This window comes from Myxocyprinus asiaticus, chromosome 45 (genome assembly GCF_019703515.2).
Source record: "Myxocyprinus asiaticus isolate MX2 ecotype Aquarium Trade chromosome 45, UBuf_Myxa_2, whole genome shotgun sequence".
NCBI classification, from domain to species: domain Eukaryota; kingdom Metazoa; phylum Chordata; class Actinopteri; order Cypriniformes; family Catostomidae; genus Myxocyprinus; species Myxocyprinus asiaticus.
This window is the reverse complement of record NC_059388.1, coordinates 25,570,928-25,590,483: the sequence shown is the minus strand read 5'-3', so window position 1 is coordinate 25,590,483 and position 19,556 is coordinate 25,570,928. Positions and strand designations below refer to the sequence as shown.

Below are 19,556 nucleotides of genomic sequence, written 5' to 3'. Positions count from 1 at the left end.
CAGTACTCGGAAAAGAGACGGACTAAAAGCACAAAAATTTGTTCCAGAAGAACACAGATGGATATTCCTTACAAAAGAAAGCTGGGAACTACAGTCCATAGGGGTTGTCATGACTCTGTAGTTTTTTTGGCAGGCTGCTTGCTGCAACACAGCCCCCACCTTCCTGTCCTCATAAGACGGCGTCCCCTAAGGGTGACACATCGATCCGCTCTTTTATCTGGCTGAGGCAGTAAAAAGCACCTAATCTGAGGGCCTTCCATTACAGAACAGAGCTGTCCACTGTCTCTCTCCTCTGATGTCTTCAGACAAGAGGGGAAAAGGAGGATAGGGGTTAACTGTCCTGGTCATATTTTACCCCAAATCAAAAGAAAAATTAAATTATATTTTGCATAATGAAAATTAAGCCTATTCTAGGACCATTTTTTTATACAGTTGAAGTCAGAAGTTTACATACACTTAGGCTGAAGTCAATAAAACTAATTTTTTAACCACTCCACTGATTTAATATTAGCAAACTATAGTTTTGGCAAGTCGTTCAGGACATCTACTTTGTGCATGACATGAGTAATGTTTCCAACAATTGTTTACAGACAGATTGGTTCAATTTTAATTGACTATATCACAATTCCAGTGGGTCAGATGTTTACATACACTAAGTTAACTGTGCCTTTAAGCAGCTTGAAAAATTCCAGAAAATGATGTCAAGCCTTTACGCAATTAGCCAATTTGCTTCTGATAGGAAGTGTACTGAATTGGGGGTATACCTGTGGATGTATTTTAAGGCCTACCTAAAAACTCAGTGCCTCTTTGCTTGACATCATGGGAAAGTCAAAAGAAATCAGCCAAGACCTCAGAAAAAAAAAATGTGGACCTCCACAAGTCTGGTTCATCCTTGAGAGCAATTTCCAAATGCCTGAAAGTACCACGTTCATCTGTACAAACAATAGTACACAAGTATAAACACCATGGGACTACGCAGCCATCACACCACTCAGGAAGGAGACACATTCTGTCTCTTAGAGATTAACGTAGTTTGGTGCGAAAAGTGCAAAACAATCCCAGAACAACAGCAAAGGACCTTGGGAAGATGCTGGAGGAAACAGGTAGACAAGTATCTATATCCACAGTAAAATGAGTCCTATATCGACATAACCTGCTCAGCAAGGAAGAAGCCACTGCTCCAAAACCTACAGTTTGCAAGTACACATGGGGACAAAAATTTTACTTTTTGGAGAAATGTCCTCTGGTCTGATGAAACAAATATTGAACTTTTCGGCCATAATCACCATCGTTATGTTTGGAGGAAAAAGGGTGAGGCTTGCAAGCCGAAGAACACCATCCCAACCGTGAAGCATGGGTGTGGCAGCATCATGTTGTGGGGGTGCTTTGCTGCAGGAGGGACTGGTGCACTTCACAAAATAGATGGCATCATGAGGAAGGAAAATTATGTGGATATATTGAAGCTACATCTCAAGACATCAGCCAGGAAGTTAAAGCTCGGTCGCAAATGGGTCTTTCAAATGGACAGTGAACCCAAGCATAACTAAAAGTTGTGGCAAAATGGCTTAAGGACAACAAAGTCAAGGTATTGGAGTGGCCATCACAAAGCCCTGACCTCAATCCTATAGAAAATTTGTGGGCTGAACTGAAAAAGTTTGTGAGCAAGGAGGCCTACAAACCTGACTCAGTTACACCAGTTCTGTCTGGAAGAATGGGCCAAAATTCCAGCAACTTATTGTGAGAAGCTTGTGGAAGGCTACCCAAAACGTTCAACCCAAGTTAAACAATTTAAAGCCAATGCTCCCAAATACAAACAAAGTGTATGTAAACTTCTGACCCACTGGGAATGTGATGAAAGAAATAAAAGCTGAAATAAATCATTCTCTCTACTATTATTCTGACATTTCACATTCTTAAAATAAAGTAGTGATCCTAACTGACCTAAGCCAGGGAATGTTTTCTATGATTAAATGTCAGGAATTGTAAAAAAAAAAATAGGGTTTAAATGTATTTGGCTAAGGTGTATGTAAACTTCTGACTTCACCTGTATATACTGTTTATATATTGCAGTACTTTCTACAATTCCAGATTTATATACAGATAATTGTTTTTATGGATCAATGTATTTAAAACAAAAATAGGTATTCAAAAAGAAGTACTACCATTTTTTTGCAATGTGACATAATTTTCATGTCACTTAAACTCATTTTTTGTACGTTAAAAATATTTTGTACTATCCCAGATTTATATGCAAAGATTTTTTTTTTTTATATGGACCAAAGTATTCTTTTCTCTCTTTTTGTTTCGAATGTAAATATTGTTTACAATAAAAAATAAAAAAAACACGTTATTAAAAAAAAGTAATAATACCGCTTTTTGCATTGTAACATTATTTTCATGACATTAAGCATTTGTAAAAAAAACTTCAACAATCCCAGATTTATATGCAAAGACAATTTGTTGTTTGATTTGTGTGTGTGGTGATGTGGTGCTCTCATAACACTGCTCTGTTTGTTTGAGCAGACCAACACAGCAACACTGGCTAAACCAATAGTGCGAGTTTGGGGTGGGACTATCTATTTGTCCAACCAAAGAGAGATTGAGGAGTGTTCGGAAAAATTGCAACAAATTGTATTGTTCCTCACACAGCCTTCATTTTCTTTAAGCATATATATATATATATATATATATATATATATATATATATACAGTATATATACACACACACACACACACACACCGATCAGCCACAACATTAATACCACCTGCTTAATATTGTGTACGTCACCTTTGTGCCGCCAAAACAATGCCAACCCACATCTCAGAATAGCATTCTGAGATGATATTCTTCTCACCACAATTGTACAGAGTGGTTATCTGAGTTACCGTAGACTTTGTCAGTTCGAACCAGTCTGGCCATTCTCTGTTGACCTCTCTCATCAGCAAGGCATTTCCGTCCACAGAACTGCCGCTCACTGGATATTTATTGTTTTTGGCACCATTCGGAGTAAATTCAAAAGACAGTTGTGTGTGAAAATCCCAGGATATCAGCAGTTACAGAAACACTCAAACCAGCCCATCTGGCAGCAACAATCATCCATGTGATTATTTAATCAGCCAATCATGTGGCAGCAGTGCAGTGCATACAATCAAGCAGATACAGGTCAGGAGCTTCAGTTAATATTCACATCAACCATCAGAATGGGGCAAAAATGTGATCTCAGTGATTTGGAGCATGGCATGATTGTTGGTGCCAGACGGGCTGGTTCAAGTATATCTGTAACTGCTGATCTCCTGGGATTTTCATGCACAACAGTCTCTAGAATTTACTTAGAATGGTTCCAAAAACAAAAAACATCCAGTGAGTGGCAGTTCTGCAGATGGAAAAGCCTTGCTGATGAGAGAGGTCAACAGAGAATGGCCAGACTGATTCGAACTGACAAAGTCTACGGCAACTCAGATAACCGCTCTGTACAATTGTGGTGAGAAGAATAGCATCTCAGAATGCATACACAATATTAAGCAGGTGGTTTTAATGTTGTGGCTGATCGGTGTGTGTGTGTGTCTGTGTGTGTGTGTATTTATATATATATATATATATATATATATATATATATATATATATATATATATACAGTACTGTGCAAGTTTTAGGCACTTGTGAAAAATGTTGCATAGTGAGGATGTCTTCAAAAATAATGACATAAATAGTTTTCATTTATCAATTAACATCATACAAAGTCCAGTAAACATAAAAAAGTGAAATCAATATTCGGTGTGACCACCTTTGCCTTTAAAACAGCCCCAATTCTCCTAGGTACACCTGGACACAATTTTTCTTGGTTGTTGGCAGATAGGATGTTCTAAGCTTCTTGGAGAATTCACCACAGTTCTTTTATCTATTTAGGCTGTCTCAATTGCTTCTGTCTCTTCACTCTTGCAGAGTCCCCTGTTCCTCTATTCTAATCTTTTCTATTTGCAAAAGTAATGTTTGGGAGTCTAAAATGTATTTTTCCTATTGACACACTAAAGCTGATGATATAAATAACCATCTTAAGACAAATGTTTTTGTGAAACATCTTAAGTGCCTAAAACGTTTGCACAGTACTGTATGTATATATATATATATATATATATATATATATATATATATATATAATTGTTTTTTTTTTTGTTTTTTTTATAGTAAAATAGAGCCTGTACATTTCTTTTTGAGATTCATCCATAGAGGGCTGGAGTTTTAGAGAGACAAGAAGGGAGATCCATTTTCTTAAAACAGCATTTCTGCACCCTGTCACAGTGAAGTCTTTGAAACAGTGAAACGGTGCATGTGTGGAAGTGTAAAAAGTGTGTGCTGTCATAGGTGCAGTGCTCTACTCATTTAAAAAAAAATCTAATATACTGCAAGGTAATGAGTCGCTCTGTCAGATTACCCTGTATTTCCCTTTGTTCACTCTGCCTTTCATTTCTTTTATCTCTCTACCTCCTCTCACTCTTTCAACATCACAAGCACTGTGCTCTTTCATTCCCCATCATGCCCGAGACAACCTCAATCTCTCTCTCTTCTAATTTTGACATCTGTCATCTTGTCTCTCTCACCCCTTCGCTGTGTTCTGCTCTCCTCCGCTCTCCAGTCTTTTTCATACAATGTGCTGAAATTCTAGCATGCGCAATGTTCCACTTTTCCAAAAAAAGTGTGGCACGGAAAAATCTTGCAAGAACAAAAGTGGGTCAAACTGTAATAAACTCCAGACTGTCTTATAAACTTCCAGAGTTGCCTGAAATCACTCTGATCCGGAATATATCCTGTTCGAGGGAATTCAAGACATTTACCGAACAGATTTACAGTACCAGTAAAGTTTAGACACATTCCTTCACTATCCTCTCCAACTCATCCATTTAATTTTTTTTAAAATATCAGTTTTGTCAAGAAATTCATACTTAGACAAAGTTTACAATTACTATTTTATAAATCATGAGAACCATAAATTCAGTAAAGTGTGTCTTAACTTTTGACTTAGTAGTGTACATCGCAGTTTCCAAATAGCACATTCCATGCCAAATAAGCACACACTTGCTCTGTGACATTGGTGTTAATGGATAAAAATGGGGGTATGGGGAACAGACGCGTCTGGACTCATGTCTGTATTGCTGGTAAATAATATGCTCACGCATGGGAACCACCACGCATGGACACACACTCAGAAAGCAGCAGGACTGAACTGTGACACACACTTCTTGCTCGGTTACCTCCCACTAGCCTTCTTACGACTCACATCTCGCCAGTGTGTGAGTGTGTGTGTTTGTGTGAGAGAGAGAACATCCACACACACTTAAACGCTTGCACACCAGGGTTAGACATGACTGCTCCCATGACAACAAGGAGATAAGGTCAAGTGGCCCAGATTCATTATATACCAAGATTCTGTAGACTTGATTTTCTTTTTAATGTGACACAGTCGTTAATTTAATGTTTGTTGTGCGTGGTTTGAATGTCTTTAGAATGTCTTTTGCTGACAGTCATACAGAAGCAACAAACGAACTGAAAGTGGATGTGGTCTTGGAAAATGTAGGATTGGGATTGGTCAAGGTGTGTACGATCGGACACTTTCAGAAGTGTCATATAATCCATGTTCCATCACTATCATGTTCCCCAAAAATTTGCCACAATTAAGCCAAAGGTTTTAAGAAAATATATAAAACATTATTACTTAAGACTTCAACACCCCAAAAGGAAATCAAAACATTTCAGTAACAATAAAATTTATATTGCATATTTTCACTGGTCACTGCTCAAGCATTTTGTGTTAGGATTGTTATCAGACAGAGCATGGACAAAACACAAATAATGTATTATAGGTTTACATATCACAATATATCACAATAAAACTTTAGGCTTTTGTTTAGCTGACATTTAACTAAATTTGCTAAGGGCAGGAAAAGACCATATGTTGCACTAGATCAGATGGCAAGCCAGCAAATTTCCTACAGAAATATACAGTGGCAAAAAAAAAAAAGTATGTGAACCATTTGAAATTACCTGGTTTTCTGTATTAATTGGTCATAAAATGTGATCTCATCTTCATCAGTCACAAGTACAGACAAACACAATGTGCTTAAGATAAAAACACACAAACAATTATAATCTTTATATATAGTCTTTACTGAACACATCCCAATAAACATTCACAGTGCTGTGGAAAAAGTAAATGAATCCTAGGATTTAATAACTAATCGATCCTCCTTTGGAAGCAATAAACTTAACCAAGTGTTTCCAGTAGCTGCAGATTAGACTTGCACAATGTTCAGAAGGCGTCTTCCTTCGTGGTGTCCTGCCATGGACTCTATGCCTGTTTAATGTTTTCTGTATAGTAGACTCATAAACAGAGATGTTAACCAGTTCCAATGATTCCTACAAGTCTTCAGCTGTCACGCTAGGGTTCTTTTTTACCTCGTTGAGCATTCTGTGGTGTGCCCTTTGAGTCATCTTGGCTGGACGGTCATCTCCATTCATAGACAATTTGTCTAACTGTGGACACATGAATATCTAAGATCTTCGAGGTAGCTTTGTTAACCTTTCCAGCTTTATGCAAAGCAACAATTCTTGATCGTAGGTCTTCTGAGATCTCTTGTTTGCGAGGCATGGTCCTAATAATGCAGCAAACTCGAAATGTTTGAGTGCTTTTTATAAGTCAAAGTAGCACTAACCCACACCTTCGATTTTGTTTCATTAACTGGATGTCAGGTTTGCCAGCTCCTGACTCTAATTAGCTTTTGTTGACGTCATTAGCCAACATACTTTTTAAACCTACAATGTGAAATTTCAAATGATGTATTCAATATGTACAAGAACAATACAATAATTTGTGTGTTATTAATTAAAACAGATTGTGTTTGTTCATTATTGTAACTTAGATGAAGATCAAACCAGATTTTAAGATACATTTATACATAAATGCAGGTAATTCCAAAGAGTTCACATACTTTTTCTTGCCACTGTACACTAATAAAAATAAAACGATGGAATATCACAGTACAAAATGTCTTACTCTGTATGAAGTAGCTCATGGAGATGCATTTCTATTTAAAGGTGCACTTACTAATCTTTGAGTACATAATGCACTAACACCAAGCGGCTTATCTGCAGCATCACACCAAAACAGAAGTTCTCAGTTACCAATGTCATTGTGAAAATGTGCTACTCACAGTCAGCCATGATTAATTTATTTTGAGAGTCAAAGCTTCTCATTACAAGGGATAATTAAGAAAAAGCGAGTGGTATTTATCTTATTTCTCTATGACTGATCTCATGCGTGAGTACTTTTTAAACATGTTTTTCCAAAATACTATTCTACTATAAATATTTATTGAGTTTTGCAATGAACCTTTTGCACATTTCAGGGTTTTGAACACGGAAGTAAACTATAGTGGGGTAAACTTCGATGGCAGTTAATGGGTGACCACAGCAAATATTAAGAAATGTATTACTCCATTAATACATTTCTATGACTTTTCAAAAGAAGAAAAACAGGAAACAAGTGGTGGATTATGGCAGTCAGATGAGAGAAAGATACCACATTTACAGTGACTCCCTTAGCAGCTGTATTAGAAGCCCATCGCAGCTGTGGTAACTATTTAATATAACACAAAGTAATACATTTACACTAAATAAAAATGGAAAATATTAAAAAAGTGCCCTAGATTTATGCTACTAAATATGGTGGAAACCCGTCATCACAGTCTGTGAAAAGGTTCATTAGCAAAAATATCACCCTCAAAATCTTGTCATCTTTTTTTGCACATAAAATTCTAACTTGGTGTGAGCAGACTTTAAATGGTTCATTTTTATTAGAACCTTCAAAAGTGTAATGATTGGTCACTCACCAAGACGACTGCCATTTCGGGGCATTGCCATGAAGGACCCCAGGCTGCCCCCGATGACACTGTGCGGCCGACGCAGAGGTGGCTTCTTAAAGGAGCCTGTGTACTGGTGCAAGAACGAGTGCATGCTGTGGGAAGAGGGCGGCCGTCCATTCCTCACAATGGGCTCTGGAATAATGACAACACCTCTGTCAATACATACAAATCTGTGTAATTGCATGAATAGATTTATCTTTTCATGAACAAGACCCAACACAGGCAGTCAATACTTCATGTAAGTGATTATTTTATTTAATAAGGTCAGGCTGAGGCCAAAGGGAATATCAGATAACTTTCTAGAAACTGATGATGGAGGTTGAAATAAACCTATATACTTCACTCCCCCGCCAAACTGAGTGATGCTGAGCAGGCAACACCTGCTGTGTTTTTCACTTTTGATCGAAAGGTGAGACAATAACTGCATTGGTTTTGCTATGGCAACGTTTCGACCCATAGGAACAGAGCTGTAAATACTGGAGTAGTTTGAGCCAATCAGCACAAGGCATGATCAAGCAAATGTCCTTTAGATAAAAAAAATACAATGCATTTATTAACTTCAGTCAAGGTCTGTAGAGGTCTTTTCCTCCCACCTGCTACTGCTTACACAACCTGTCCCATCAAAAAACTTCTCTTTGAGCTTGCACGCACACACATGGCACCAAAGTGGTATTGCATTACATAAGGAGATAAAAAGCTGCTCTCTAGGACATTGTAATCTAAAAGTCATTCAGCCCCCTCCATGCTAACACACAAACAATTAGAGGGGCTCTGCATCGCTACAAGATCTAAGCAATTTCTTTACCCTTATGGGTGAATCTCATGAACCCTGTCTAGAACATGTCTGTGTCATATTTTACTCCAAAATCAACAGAAAGCATTACATATTTCAATTGCAAGAAAACGAGGCCTATTTGTTTGCATTGTTTTGCATTGTGACATTTTCATGACAATTAAGCACATTTCCCCACAAATTTTTATTACCATAATGCAAAAAAATTAAAATAAATACATAAATAAATATCTGGATACCTAAATTGTAAAAGTATTTATACATCAAGGTAGCATTAGTTGTACTGCTTTTAATGTAAATCGTTGTATCGAAGCATGTTTCACAGTAATATATTAAAAAATACTGTATTACAATAATGACAATCCTTTTAGAAAAATAGGACAAATGTAAAATCATGCCAGACACATAAGGGTTATGAGAATTTGGTGGGGTGACGATGCTTGAACATTTGAATGTGAACCTCTGATGTTGTAGTATCCGCATTTATTCAAAGAGTCTTCTCTTTTCTTTTTCGCTGTGGTCGCTCTCTCATATCTTCCCACATCACAGCTCTATCTCTTATTACAACAGGCCTTTCAACCTGCTTCCTAAGGACAATCCAACAAAACATCAGACTCCCAAAAGCAGAACAGCACAGTGTTATTGTGGTGCAGGTCTAAGCCAGCCGAGCCTATGTGGTAAAAGTTCCACTCATGTCCAGCTGCGCACAGGGGCCTTGTTTACATATTAGCATCTTGGAAACTCTGGAATGTTCCACGGCCAACGCCATGGTAATGATCCACAGGTAGGGTTGACAATATGTCATGCTGTCAAAAGCCGGAATGTCCCAACGACAGCATCAGTGGGTGTGCAATAATGAAAAAAAAGGTCTAAAAAATAACTTTGTGTTTTGAAGAGAAAACACTGTGATCATTTTTAATGCGTAAGTATATAATATGTAAACTCTAAGCCTATCCTTACCACTACATCTTGTTGCTTAGCAACAGCGCTCCTGAGAAAAATACTTAATGTCAGCAGAAGCTCTCAGGCCCAAAGCAAGACTGCTTCCATGGTTGCCGTGCCGAATGTCTCCAGCGACAGGCATGTAGGGGTCTGTACAGAACCCTGATGCCCCTTCCTGATTTACGAAGTGAACACACAGGCAAACAGCCATAAATTCACTCCATGTATCCATTATTGAGGCAAAGAATGTCTTCAGAGTGTTTGAAACATGTAAGGAACCTACAGAGCACAAATAAATACACAAAACCACACATATGACTAAGGTATAAGTTCAGCAAGACAGATGGCACAATATGCTCATGACAGTGCTGTTCTGGCAAAGAAAGACCTCAAACAAATAAAATAAAAAATAGCATTGTTTGAAATTTAAAGAAGCAGACCTTAAGAAAAAAAAAATGTTTCTACCCTCTTTTTCAATATGTATTAATTTCCAGTGGACAAAGGTGGACCAAAATTAAAAGGGTTCATTAGTAACACTTCATCATTTTTTTAACCCTCCTATTGTGTTCAGGTCATTTTTGAGCTGGGAGAAATAGATAATAATTTTTAACTACCACATAGTTTTTAGTACAGAAACCAAACTTTGGGACTTTGTCAAGACTATCACAATACACATAATACATATTTTTCAGATGTTTTAATACAATTGTTGAAGAAATGTAACCTATTTTAAAAAACAAATTTCCATCTTTTACATCAATTTTGACCCGGGCATTAATTGTGGATTAACATGATATTATTATTTTATTGTACATCTATCTTGTTTACAATCATGCACAAAAATTACACATACAGTCACATACAGTCACACACACATTCCTGTACAAAACAGACATGACACATGTAACAAACATAACAAATAAACTAAATCAAAGGTACTACTGTCTGAAGGTGGTGTGGCAAGAGCAAAATTTCATGAACACATTAGTCTAAATAGGGCTTGAAAGAGGAAATTGTCCACATTTTACTCTGCAGCCATCTGATGCAAAACCAGCTTACAGAAAACTCACACATCAACATTCGACAGTTCATACAAGTAAACAGAATAGATTTTGCTTAAAACATTGTAAAGAAGTATTAAAGAGCACCTATTATGGTTTTTAAACGTGCCTAATTTAGTTTTAACGGTCTCATACAATAGATTTACATGCATCCAAGGTCAAAAAACACTTTAATTTGTTCATAATTTAAACTGCAGCATTACGTTTTTTCCCAGTGTCAAAAACGACTCGTTCAATGATCCGTTCTAAAGGATTCATTCTAAACTCCTCCTTTCAGAAAGCCTACTCTGCTCTGATTGGTCAGATGTCCCAGTCTGTTGTGATTGGTCTACTGCTTAATGTAGTGTTTGAGGGCGTGTCAAAGCAGTTCGTGAGCAGCCAATAATAAACCAAGACCAGAGGCGGGTTTTTTGTTACCAAATTACGTAGGTTAGTACAGGAAGTAAGACTGGAATTACTAACGACTCGTTTCAGGTGTTCAGAATCGGTTCTCCATTTGTCATGCACTTTGATTTTTGAAACTTTGCAGACTTTTTTTACATTGACAAACAGCTATATAACATACTACGTGAAAGTAATATTTGAAAAACCATAATAGGTGCTCTTTAATGTTGTATACTTGAGCTGTACAGTTGTTTTGATTATGTTTATTTGAAAAAGAATACATTGGTTTCATAAATTTGACCACCAAGTTGTATTGAGCAGTTATGAGTAATAGAACATTTTCAAATTACTAGTAATTCTCACATTAGATGATAATAAAAATGGTGTTCTATTTAGATAAAATTTCACAGAATTGTTGACATAAAAGATGACTTCACATGTATCACACTGGTTTTGCTATAGTTAATGTATATTTTGAAATGTCAAAGAATTTCTACATTTTATTATTTCTAAAAAAAATAAAAAAATAAAAAGGCATATTAATTTTATATGTCAGTTAACATGCATGTCAGTTATACATGTTTACATGTATAAACAGTTAAGAACCTATTAATGACTTACAATATAGTTTTAGATGAATACCATTGGGTTATGAATGATTTAAAAGATTGAATTCCACCGGATCAAAACGTACCCACGAATGCAAAAGGTGTATGCAGATTCTGAATGCAATAGGAGGGTTAATAATAATAATAATAACAAACATTACAATAACGTAATTCCAAATGGGAGTTCTATGGCTTTGAGTCCATGTCTGTTAGCTTTGAGGCCATATACAGTTGAAGTCAGAAGTTTACATACACCTTAGCCAAATACATTTAAACTCAGTTTTTCACAATTCCTAACATTTAATCATAGAAAACATTCCCTGTCTTAGGTCAGTTAGGATCACTACTTTATTTTAAGAATGTGAATTGTCAGAATAATAGTAGAGAGAGTGATTTATTTCAGCTTTTATTTCTTTCATCACATTCCCAGTGGGTCAGAAGTTTACATACACTTTGTTAGTATTTGGTAGCATTGCCTTTAAATTGTTTAACTTGGGTTGAACGTTTTGGGTAGCCTTCCACAAGCTTCTCACAATAAGTTGCTGGAATTCTGGCCCATTCTTCCAGACAGAACTGGTGTAACTGAGTCAGGTTTGTAGGCCTCCTTGCTCACACAAGCTTTTTCAGTTCAGCCCACACATTTTCTATAGGATTGAGGTCAGTGATTTGTGATGGCCACTCCAATACCTTGACTTTGTTGTCCTTAAGCCATTTTGCCACAACTTTGGAGGTATGCTTGGGGTCATTGTGCATTTGGAAGACCCATTTGCAACCAAGCTTGAACTTCATGACTGATGTCTTGAGATGTTGCTTCAATATATCCACATCATTTTCCTTCCTCATGATGCCATCTATTTTGTGAAGTGCACCAGTCCCTCCTGCAGCAAAGCACCCCCACAACATTATGCTGCCACCCCCATGCTTCACGGATGGGATGGTGTTCTTCGGCTTGCAAGCCTCACCCTTTTTCCTCCAAACATAACGACAGTCATTATTGCCAAACAGTTCAATATTTTTAATCAGACCAGAGGACATTTCTCCAAGAAGTAAGATCTTTGTCCCCATGTGCACTTGCAAACTGTAGTCTGGCTTTTTTATGGTGGTTTTGGAGCAGTGGCTTCTTCCTTGCTGAGCAGCCTTTCAGGTTATGTCGATATAAGACTCGATTTACTGTGGATATAGATACTTGTCTACCTGTTTCAACCATTATCTTCACAAGGTCCTTTGCTGTTGTTCTGGGATTGTTTTGCACTTTTCGCACCAAACTACGTTCATCTCTAGGAGACAGAATGCGTCTCCTTCCTGAGCGGTATGATGGTTATGTGGTCTCATGGTGTTTATACTTGTGTACTATTATTTGTACAGATGAATGTGGTACCTTAGGGCATTTGGAAATTGCTCCCAAGGATGAACCAGACTTGTAGAGGTCCACAATTTTTTTCTGAGGTCTTGGCTGATTTCTTTTGATTTTCCCATGATGTCAAGCAATGAGGCACTGAGTTTGAAGGTAGGCCTTAAAATACATCCACAGGTACACCTCCATTTTAGCACACCTTCTATCAGAAGCTAACTGGCTAATTGTCTAAAGGCTTGACATCATTTTCTGGAATTTTCCAAGCTGCTTAAAGGCACAGTTAACTTAGTGTATGTAAACTTCTGACCCACTGGAATTGTGATATAGTCAATTAAAAGTGAACCAATCTGTCTGTAAACAGTTGTTGAAAAAATTACTCGTCATGCACAAAGTAGATGTCCTAAACGACTTGCCAAAACTATAGTTTGCTAATATTAAATTAGTGGAATGGTTAAAAAATTAGTTTTAATGACTTCAACCTAAGTGTATGTAAACTTTTGACTTCAACTTTATATGCTAGTGTACTCCTAAAAGTTGACAGCACTTAAATTAACAGTCTTTCTGGATCAAATATATTGAGGACTTATCTTAAAAATTCTGCCCAATAACATCTCTATAATGAAATAATATTACCATAATATCACCTGAAACCAACTAAAAATAGCAAGTAGCAAATCATGGTTCATGGCTGTGATATAAACTAAAGGTTATTGGCTTTTTAAAAACAAAGGTTCAAGCCCTTCGATTGGTTCTGACCCAACATCCTGTTTCAATAGGAAATGCATCATCAACACAGGAAATAAAACAGCGCTTGTCAAGTAAAAATACAAAAGAAATGTCATGATACCTTGATTCATATATTTTCACATATATTTATATTCTAATGCATGGGTTTAATTACTGCAAGTAAAAAAGTATAAAAAGGTTGACATTATTTGACTTTGGTGTCATTTCATTCTGAAATCATTATATTGATCATGATTATTTTATTGTATTGACAGCCATAGTAAAAAAAAAAAAGATAAAAACAGAAATAAAAATAAATTGGCATATGATTTAATATATTATAAAAAAAAATATCATACTTGTAAGAAATAAGAGTTGTAATACACTATTGTGTGTAAAGCTGCTTTAAAACCATATTTATTGTTTTATGTATACATTTAAACATTTATTATATAACGCTTTTTCCCAATAAAGAAATATTTTATATATATATATATATATATATATATATATATATATATATATATATATATATATATATATATATATATATATATTTGTTTTTTAATTTAAAATCTTTCTCTTCTGGTTTATATATCTAACATTACTCCAGCATAAGAAAGTGTGTCAGCTTAAGTTAATATTTTCCAGATAATATTTTAATATTTTTTTTGCATTTAGTACAATGACAAAATAAAAGCCATTTAAGTTTGCAAACAAGTTTCCTACTTTTGTCACACAGGGATTCCTCGCAAGGGGATCATTAAATTTGGGGGTCTTTGACATTTAAAGGTTTGAAACCCCCTGTTCTAATGTGCATGAACTACTAATCTGAAAAGCATTATGTTTGTCAATGACTTTTAATGAAAGTTATTATATAGTGTTACTAGTTAATTTACAAAATGCATAATTAACAGATTTTTCAGATTTTTTTAGGGAGCTAAGATTGGAAATTAAAGAAATCAGATCAAGTTTACAATCACCTAAAACCTATCAGCAGTAAGTAATTTAATTAATGTTAAAGAGAGAATGAAAAACACCCATTCATCTAACCTCATATCCATATTGTATTTATATCTTTCCTGCTGGTAAAGTGGGACCATAATTCAAATGGTTCATTTACAAAATGAGCAATTAAAATAAAAACTTCAGGTTTCCTTCAGGTATCTCAACACAACAAAAGATACATTTATTTTTCACGTTTTCATAGTAATATTGACATTAGCTAAAATATCACAATAATTGCAGCATACAATTTTCCTCTGAACGGTCTCTAACATTATTCAGATTGGCTAAGCTGATATGTTCCTGCAGTGATTCAGCATCACTGTGATCAGAATGCAGCGCAGTGGGTTTAGTTGAACCCTCACTAATGTACGGATTAAATAAAAGAGAAGCAAACGGCATAAGATCCTTATGTAATGGTAGAGTCTTTATAAAACATTCATCAGTCTTTGACTTAGAAACCAGCTGGGTCAACACTACAGCCATACCCCACATTCAACACACAAGCCACGCTGCTTAAGTAAGGCTATGTGTGTCTGTATTCATTGCTGAGTGAGCATGTTAAAACCATTATGTACATTTCAGTGTAAGTGTATTGGCGAATGAGTAAAACTATAAAAAAAAGTGCATTCTTTGAATGTTAGTCTTAACCTGTGAATTCTATCATGTAGGTTTTTGGGCATGGGTGAGGGGGTTGTGGCTGTATATTGTTAGTGCTGTCAAAACCACAGTGAATACAGCCAAGTCAGCATGAAACGGAAGTTGCGACCAAATTTATTTCCGTATTGTGACGTATTTCCGAGTGAAACAGCTTATCGAACAAGATATATGGGCGTTGCACAGCGGAACAGAGGCAGATCTGAATGCGAGTTTGCAGTGGGGACACACACCCCTATCACCGTGCTGCTTGATTCAGAGCCGGTAATTGGTGAAATTGAGCAGCAATCTCAACACATATATTATCAAACTGACAACATGAACATAAACGCACGAGTACATCGCAGTCTTTGCTTACGAAGAGGCTGTAGCCTTTGAAAAACGAGTGAGTAAAAGATAATCGTATTTTAATGTTTTGAATCACAGTACACCAAATATAAAGGAAAAAAACCACTACTCGTGCTGTGCATCCCAAGATAATTGCATTCAAAAAAATAAATAAGCTCCAAGAGCATTTGAAGCATTGTATTCATTAGTAATCACTTCAGCAATTCAGGCGTGAAATGTCTCAAACACAACCACGAATTACCTCCTCATTTGAAATGTAAATTCAAGCCAGCTGACCCGTAAGCAAGAAAGTTTGGGTTAAGGAACGATAGTTTTGAGGAAAACAGATGAAAATACACCTTGCCATCTTCACCAACATGTGACTGACGCTTCGTTCAACTCTACACAAGGTTGTGGTATTTATAAGAAAGGGACAGGGTTTAAGCAGACTAAATCATTGGAGAAGTCCTATATACATCACCAGAGAGAAGTCTGTCATTTCTCCGGAATATCGTGTTATGATATTTTGATTAAAGATTACGAGGTAAAAAAAAATAAATAAAACATATGCATGGATGAATAGTTCACAATAAGATCAATAACATGCATTTAGAAAACAGATAGGGGGAATTTTCATTTCATGCCGACTTTAATGTTTTAGTCTGCCATGTGTCAGGATGTGTAGAAAAGGCCACATTCAGTCACAAGACAGACGTAAAGATAAACGCATACATGTAACTTAAATGAAATGTCATTAGTGACTGAATTGAAACTAGAGTACATAGACAGCAACTCTGTTAATGGTCACTCTCGTGCGCCAAACAAATAGTGCTCCCTACGTGAAACGAAAGAGACTACCGCTCACAGTTGATTCTAATTGTCTAACGTTAGCATGTTGCTAAGCTAATAACCAATAAATACTCTAATAAGCACAATAAATACATATATGTCTTAATTCTGTTAAACCCATAAACACATCGTGGGAAGATGCGTACACAATACAATGGGGAAATATTAGAAAAAGCCCGCACATTGTCGTGGCTTGCAAATCTTTATTAGTAATCTTCATGCCTTTATTAGTCTGCTAGCATGAACTGAAAATGTTTACACAAGAGCTTCAAGTCAAGAGTTTTTATCCTCGTGCCACCCCGTGGCCTCATGCGAGGACTCGCTATTTTGGATTCGCTATATGCAACGCATAATTTAAATACATAAAAACAGACTGAATACTGTTCACAAGACCCTAGACTGTCATTTAAAGGGTTAACTTCTGTCGCACTGAGTCACGTGACACAACAGCATGCCGTTGATTTCCTTGAAGCACTCCTACGTATGCAGCACCAACAAAAGTGCCCCTGGTAAGAAATATCTTTCTTTTTTTTCTTTCTATTTTTTTTTCCTCCCCAACTTGGAATGCCCAATTCCCAACGTGCTCTAGGTCCTCATGGTGGCGTAGTGACTCACCTCAATCCGGGTGGTGGAGGACAGATTACAGTTGCCTCTGCGTCTGAGACCATCAATCCACGCATCTTATCACGTGGCTAGTTGAGTACGTTACCGCGGAGACATAGCATGTGTGAAGGCTTCACGCTATTCTCTGCGGCATCCACGCACAACTCACCACGCCCCACCGAGAGCGAGAACCACATTATAGCAACCACGAGGAGGTTACCCCATGTGAATCTATCCTCCCTAGCAACCGGCCAATTTTGTTGCTTAGGAGACCTGGCTTGAGTCACTCAGCACGCCCCTGGATTCGAACTCGCGACTCCAGGTGTGGAAGTCAGCGTCAATACTCGCTGAGCTACCCTGGCCCCCGGTAAGAAATATCTTTATGTTTTTTTCATTGAAACCTGTTTGGTTGTAAAGAGTAGTGTCTCTAATTTCGTTTGATATGCCGCTTTAAAAAATCTGTTCAGCACGCTGATAAACATGATGTCTACATTTGTGGACAATGGCACCGCATTTTCTCAAAAGTAGAAAAAAACATGTTAGTTATTTTGAATAACTTTCAACTCTAACACATCTGTGGGTCATTTAGCTTCATTTTAATATACATTTTGTTATGTTTAATTTTGTTATCTCTGTGCAATACGATTCTATTCATTAATATTAGTAAATGCATTCCTATATACTTACTAAGCTTTTTCACATCGTGAATAAATGGGTTCATCCAAAAGCTGAAAAAGTTTGCTTTCAGAGGCTTTATATGGAGTTAGGAAAATAATGTGCATTCTGAACTGTTCTGAGACCAGCACACTGGTGGTCAAGTCATTCACTAAATAGTGAGCAAGGGAGCATCCTACAGCTTTCTATGAAGCTAAGTGCATTCAATACTAAAATCCAACCAAAAGTTCAGTTTCAGGCTGCAGGTGATGTTTGGACCACTCAACATGTTTGGCAGACATGGGACAATGGTAATCAGTACATAGATTCAGAATTGTATAATGCTACATTTTATTTTAACATGGTTGGCAGTGATAGGATGATGCTTATAATTATTTATTCAGCTTTACAGAAAATCAGCTGTAATGTCTGTAACTTCTCAAAAACATGAATAACCAACTCTCCTGGAAACATAATAAACAATTTGATAAAAAAAAAAAAAAAGACAAAAAAAAAAAAAAAATCGGACTTTCTATAACTTGGTATTATTTAAAATTTAGTCCCGCTGTTCACATATGTGGACATACATTTTTAGGCAAACTAATTACTCTAGAAAAAAATTTGTTATTTATTTTGCGTGTTTATTAGGTGCTACTACATACAAATCATAAAGGGAAATGGGAAATGCACACGCAGGGGTCTCAGGAGGTTATTGGCCTCTTGGACTGTTTGATTCACAAAAGAGCCTCCGATTACAGCAAAAACATGCGATTAATTTTCCACACTTTCTTTGAAACGCTACTGTGTTTGCTCAGTCAGAATGTTATGATATGAATGCACTTCATTCATTAAAAAAAAATTAATTATTGTTATGCATAGATGTTAAAAGCATTTACTAGTGAGTCTGGTTCTTACTGGCCGTTTTCGTGCGCTTGAATTATGATAATTCTCAATGAACGTGCACACATTCCCCTATTACAAATGTTTGGAATTCACTAACATATACACATTTAACAAACAAATCTGGGGTGTTCACAGTGTTTGGGAATCCGGAAAAAAGTTTTCAGGAAGGTTCATTATACGCGTAAATTACTACCAATTTACTTATATACAGTATTTACGAAAGTGTCATGAATGAAGCCCTTATTTTTACCCAGCCCTACACACAAATGTTGTGTGAAATAGTTTATTTTAATTAATGGATGGAACTATTTTCTTATATTTTTCAGTAAAGAATAAAACAGTTAAATTTTAAACAGAAATTTCCCTTGACTATCTCCATTGTTTTGAATGAAATGTTTCACTGAGAAATACATTTTGTAAATGCATTTCATTGTCCACCAAGGATCCATGCGACGCTGCCTTAGAAATTAGGTCAATTCAAAGTTTCTAAAATACAGCATTTATAATACTTAATAATAAATTAGTAAAGGCACTCTTTGGAGCAGCCTTCATTTAGCAAAAAGTGTTTGAGGCAGGATGATATGGACGCTCACGAGCAGTTTACGAAACCAGCTGACAAACATTCGTGATGATTTTCAGCATGTTCCCTTCCCTTAAAACACTCCCTCGTAGGTGTTCCGATAGGGACGTGGAACTCAACCATCTGTTCTTAGCCAAAACATTTCTTTGGCAGTTCAATTTAGGCAGTCGATAAGTGTGGTTACTGTTTTACT

General features: G+C 36.4%; 1 protein-coding gene across 1 annotated transcript in view; it reads right to left on the bottom strand.

The window, feature by feature from the left end:
• Positions 1-19,556, bottom strand: part of cdk17 (cyclin-dependent kinase 17) — a 90,249-nt gene that overhangs the window by 18,745 nt on the left and 51,948 nt on the right. Inside the window, exon 3 of the mRNA XM_051687998.1 lies at positions 7,885-8,049. Within this exon, the coding sequence (XP_051543958.1) occupies positions 7,885-8,049 (165 nt within the window). The remainder of the gene's footprint in view (positions 1-7,884; positions 8,050-19,556) is intronic.